At 38.3% G+C, this 5915-nt stretch overlaps 1 protein-coding gene across 1 annotated transcript; it reads right to left on the reverse strand.

Annotated features, from left to right (window-relative positions):
* Positions 1–336: 336 nt before the first annotated feature.
* On the reverse strand, positions 337–887 carry LOC105059073 (uncharacterized). The gene is made up of 2 exons (XM_010942235.4): positions 707–887; positions 337–589 (listed from the first exon to the last, which is right to left on the reverse strand). Exons 1-2 carry the CDS (start codon positions 824–826, stop codon positions 470–472), a joined length of 240 nt encoding a protein of 79 aa, XP_010940537.1. The 5' UTR covers positions 827–887; the 3' UTR covers positions 337–469.
* Between the last annotated feature and the right edge of the window lie 5028 nt (positions 888–5915).

The raw sequence follows: 5915 nt of genomic DNA on the forward strand, positions 1-5915 counted from the left end.
ACTAATCCTCTCTACTGAGCTGATCAACTTGGGTGACTTGAACTGGAGTCACAACTCACGACCAGCTCTGTGGAAGCATAAACCTCTGCAAATTTGACATCTCTACCATCTTTTTCTTTTCAAACCAGAATATTAAGATTCTTGATGTATTCAACTACTTGTATGGGTCCATGCCTGACAGGCTATACTATTATATTTTTCTCCCTTTTGTTTTTCTGAGTTGTCAACTTGCTTTTATGAAATATTAGGATTTTCTTTTGTCATGGAATTGTTCATCCTATCAAGTTTTCTCGTTTTGACTGTGAGCAGGAAAAAGTTACATGCGAGTTGATAATATGAGAAAGCTATTGTGCACATATCATCATCCATACTTCCAAAAATTGCAGCATAGCATGCATTAGAGTGTGTACATCTAGGAAAAGCAAAGTACTAAGCATATGTTGGTTTATCCAAGGAAAGGCACTCTCTGCTACATTTGCAGTTGTTTTTTCTGGTTCTCTGCTTCATCTGCTGCTTCCACCTGCATCTTAGCTGCCTGCAGGTCTGCTTCACTAGCTTCCTTCTCATTTTTGGCCGTCAGTTTCTTCACCTGTTCAACAATAAAACTTGCTGGTAATCAACGGAAACAAGCTCTATGATAAATAAGAAATAGAGGATAAGCTCTATTACAATAAGAAATAGAGGACCCCTCCTACATCACAAATACCTTGCCTGTGAGAGTAGCCTTTGCGTATCTCCAACCTTCCTTAAGGGAGGTCACAAATGAAATCCCTCCCTTCTTCATCTTGGACATCCATGAGGACTCTCCTCCGCTTCCTTCTGCCATGGGCTATTGGTTTTCCTTTCTGGTGGCTTGCTTCTCCTGGTTCCGGACTTGACAAAACAAGAGAGGAAACGTAGCCTAAAAGAGAACGCTAGGTGTCAGTATAAACACTTGACACGCGTGGAATGTTAAGAATGAGACACGAGACGGATGACTATCATAGATGATGGCTTCTCAATCTCTCTCTCCCCTCTGTGGGATATGCGGTATCCGGGAATGGGCCCATGGGGTTTGATTGGCCTGGGCCTATTACTGCCCTTTTAATGCTGCGTTTATTACAGTGGGTTTCTGCCTGGTTCTTTGCAGTATGAGAACTTCTTTGTCCATCTTTGGTGGAGAAAAAATATACTACTCCATCTTTATTGGACCATCTAATACAATTAATAAGAAGGTAGGTATTTAATAAACTTAATTTTTTTTCTCAAAATTTTTCTGACTAAAATACTATTGATATCATAGAAAATAACTTGATGTTATACTAATGAGATGACATCCTTTTATATCTTATGACATATTTTTATATCTTATGAATAATTATCAAGATGTCATAAAAAATAACATGATGTCATAATAATGGTATAACATTCTTTTGCATGCATATGATTTTTTTTTTGCATCCTATGAATAATTATCAAAAGGTCATAAAAAATAAAAAAAATCATATATTGTTTAGGGTGTAATAGAATAAAAATAGAGGACTGTTATTACTTTCTGATGTCTTATATGACTTTCTATAAATCCTATAACATCCCAGATAATGTTACAACATCATATGCTTGGTATGATATCTTGTGTTAGTAATATTATTTTTTAATAATTATTTATAGGATACAATAAGATGTTATATCATTATTATGACGTCCTATTATTTTCTATAACATTCTGTTGATTGTTATGATATTTTGTTATTATCTATGACATTATGATCAAGCATGAGCAAAATAGAATAAAAAGAGAAAAAATATATTTTGAAAAAAATTAAGCTACATTAAATGTATATCTCTTTATTAATTGCACTATATAGTCCAATAAAATTTTTAATCCTCATCAGTCCAACAGAAATACGTCCAGCATTTGCGCTCTTGATATCCAATCCTAAGTCCAGTTGAGTCAATACTAAGGTGTGGAGAAATTCTTTGTGCACCACAGGCGGTGCAGAACAAGCGCATTGTCTGCGGTGATTGGCTCACACACAAAGTCGGACGCGGCGTGCGAAAAAAAAAAATTTGACTTCATATGTGAGCCAATCATTACGAGCGGTGCGTGTGGTTCTACACCACCCGCGGTGTACAAAGAATTTCACCTGAGGTGTAATGCTAGTCTCCCAGTTTTGCAGGTCACTTGGCCCACCTATCTCGGGCTTTTCTTTTACCTCAATATTCGGCGAACATGTGTGCGTCACATGCCCAGTTCCGGAACATGCTTGGAGAATTAGTCGACGCAAGTTCTAAACAAAGAAAGGCTAGGCAACCCATCTCCCATGGAACTGGCCTAGAAGGAAAGGCTAAGCAAAGTGGTTATATACTAAACCCGAGGCGATCACAGAAAGTCAAAGCTTATTATAGACTCTGGCCGGCAGCCAATTGTATCACCATTTGGCACCTATCTTGTAATTTTGCAATTTGGGTTGCGGTTATTAGAATTTAAACCTGATCAAATCTACGGTTTGGTCTGCTTAAGCCAACAGCAAATACTAAACATGGATTGGGCTTGGGATGAAAATTCTGGACTCAGTTTTAATTCAGATTGGATTTTGAGTTGAGAGTTTAAACAACTTGAATCTAATCTGAAATTTGATAACAGACTATCAATCCATATTCTTTGTATGGCTCCTAATCCAAAAAAAAACTCAAAACTTAGCTCATGTTTCTATGCTAAAGCTGCCTACGTGACCCAGCTTAAACCAAATTTCCTTAACCCAATCTAAGCTGACCTAACTCGTTTTAAACCAAATTCCGTTCTGGTTGAAAAGTTTTGGGCTAGGTCAAATTAAGTTTGAGCGGTCAAAGTGTGGTTAAGTTGAACTGGGATAGGGTTGACTAATTTCTTGTCAGATTGGGCTTAAGTTGATCTGATTCTTAACGGCTTCATCTATGGTATTAACTGTAATTGACAAGAAGATTCAATTCCATTTTTTCTTGCAGGGACACAATTTATGTTATAGAGGTTCCATGTCTTCCTCACTTTGAAGAGAATTAGACCCTCTCTACTTCAGGGTCTAGCCTCCTGATCATGGCCCTATATTTATGTATTACGTAATAGTTACAGAGTGGGTCTCATACGGTACATTGGACTGCACGATGCATTGGACCTAGTTAATCATGACCTTCCCACAATACATGGACATTTGTGACCTTATCTCTCCTGTTCAATCTGGAATTTAAAAGGATTATGATTTCACTGTGAAAGATTGGACGATCCATGTTAATTGTGATACCTCAACTCACTTGCCTACCGCCCCTTTAGCGTGCATTATGTATATGTTGCTTGGAAAATCCTTCTTGTGGTGCATATGGGTCCTGGGGTCAAATCAACGTCCCAACGTACCCTACCACCCACTCAGTAATATCATTCGTTCTCACCATCAAATGCTCCAATGAGAAATAATACCTCATACTTGGTACACTGGTGCACTACATCAATCAGATTTGCAGGTTCCATTCATCATGTAACTCATGTTGTACTCGAAATATTTATGTGATGCACCACAAACATGATGCACTTTCTTCTTGATCAATTGAATGACACCTGGTCTCTCATTTTTTCTTTTTCTTTCTTTTTCTTTTTTTTTTTTTTTTAACTACAAAAGAAACTAATGCTGGGCTGGAGCTCCATCTTTATATCTAGAAAACCCGCACCGGAACCAACTGATCCAGAAGTTTGGATCATATCTCCACCTTTGTTTCTCCTACCTTCTGTCCTAATCCATTCTTTTCCGTCATTCTTTGTGTGGGCTACAGACATCGACTTCCTTCTTTTTCATGTCAACTTTTGCTTCACCCACGTGAGTTCAAAGATTTGCGTTTCGATTTGTGAATCCGACCTTACGGGGCGGTGAAATGATATAGTATGACTATTCTCTCTCTCTCTAGAAAAGCAACAGACACCGTGTGAGTTTTAGATCCCCGGAGTAAAAGTTTCAGATTTGGTGAGATGGCTGCTGTCGGACAAACGGACGGGTCAGCATCTGCCGGCAGGACGATTTCGTCCGTGTACCGTCCCCATGCCAACCCCACAAATAAAAACCCAATTAAGAATTCGAAGCGTGACGAGAGGCCTGCTCTTCGGATTCGGATTCCTTCGCTACAAAACAAAGAGAAGGATAAGCTTCTGGTGATTGGGGAGGCGAATGAGATGGTGGTGCTTAAAAAAGCCTTTTTGGCGACCGACACTTGCCGACGTTTTTCCTGTTTTGTTTGGTTTTATTAGTAGAAGAAAGACGTTATTTATTAATCGTGGAAGCACCTAGCAAGAGCTGTAATTGTCCAATCCTGCCGCAGAGTTGTTTCGTCCAAGTTTTAATGTCAAAAAGTTGACGTATATGCTGACATTTGTTCCCGTCAAAAAAAGACATGCCGACATTTTTGCCTGCTTCCACAACCATTTTGTTGGTGCAATGGATAAGAAAAATGCCGAAGACCGCCCCATTTACTGCTCCCAAGGGCGGTAGGGTTGGGATAAGATCCATCGCACTTCGCTGTTTACTCCGCTGTTCCCAAGTGGGACTAGGTTTGGAGTGATACCATGGGGTATTGGATCCTATCCAACGCTCTTCATCCAATTTACCTAGTAATTCCACTAGATTATGTTGTGAAAGACAGGTATTATACTCTGAAAAATGAAAACATTGGAGTTAGAATTTTTTCCCCTCATCATTGGCTGTGAATGGTGTTATTTTTATCATTAAGATTTGGAGCTGAGATCTTTTTTAACTTAGGGAAGGATACAAATCAGCTGAGCTAAGAGTTATAGGACATATGATTTTATTTTCGCATGGTGTTTAGGAAGTGTTTTCATTTCTATACTAGTACCTCTCTTATGTGCATATTGGATTGCAGATAGCTTATTGGCTATCAATAATTATGCTATCAAGTGAAAATTTCTATTACTTTTATTGTTAAACAAGGCATATGATATCATGGGCTGTTCCATTCATATTATTTGAGAAATGGTCGCTGGATTATGATGCTGAACAATGTTATGGACACCGTGCTCCAAGTATAGATTGTAGGGTTTGCTGCGAACAGCAGTAGGAAAGTTTTCGCTCTAGTGTTTAGCCAATTTGCACCCATTAACTCGAGAAACTTGATGGTTGTGAATATTAGTATCTTGAAAGATGTAAGGAAGCTGCTTTGGTTTGTCAAGGGTAACAACTATAAGAAAAGATCTAGTTTGAATATGAGCTATAAACACAATGGTTAAAAATTGTGGACCATCGCAAAACTGGCGCTGGTTAAGTGTTCTTGATCACTGATGCACTTTATTCCCTTCTCCCTTCTACTGCAGTCATGGATTTTTTTTTTTTTTTTTTTTTTTTTTAAGAGAGAGTAATTCGCAACTCATGAGACTCTGGGTTAAGTGTGATCTAAAAAACATATAGTCAGACATTTGGCATCTTCCTTATCTGTCGCAATGTGAAATATATGCTTGTCTGACAAACCACCTGGCAAAGAAAAATTGACAACTAGCAAATTAAGAATCATAGGGAATATGTGTGGTGTGCCAGACATTCTACTGAACAAGGATGGCATCTAAAAAAGAGTTATTCTCTCGTGGCTAAAGAGCAAAGGCATGATTCTTAAGCAGTTTAGCCAACTGGGAAAAAGTGTGGTTCAATGCATAACCATGATGGAGATGTTCAGCTCTAACATGATTGCAGAAAACCTTTTAGCAAATCACCAAAGTTCTCCTTTTTGTCGAGGTGAGTGCAGAAGTTGGCATACCTCCCTTATCAAACAGAATAGTCTTTGTGGTGATGGCAAGATAGAAAAAATTAAGAAGATTGGATTGGATTTTATAACTTCTATTCGAATTTTCATTTACGGTACAAAAATGGTTGTGTTAGATGGCTTCGGGCTGTACTCGACTAATA

Source organism: Elaeis guineensis, chromosome 16 (assembly GCF_000442705.2).
Source record: "Elaeis guineensis isolate ETL-2024a chromosome 16, EG11, whole genome shotgun sequence".
In the NCBI taxonomy this organism is placed as follows: Eukaryota; Viridiplantae; Streptophyta; class Magnoliopsida; order Arecales; family Arecaceae; genus Elaeis; species Elaeis guineensis.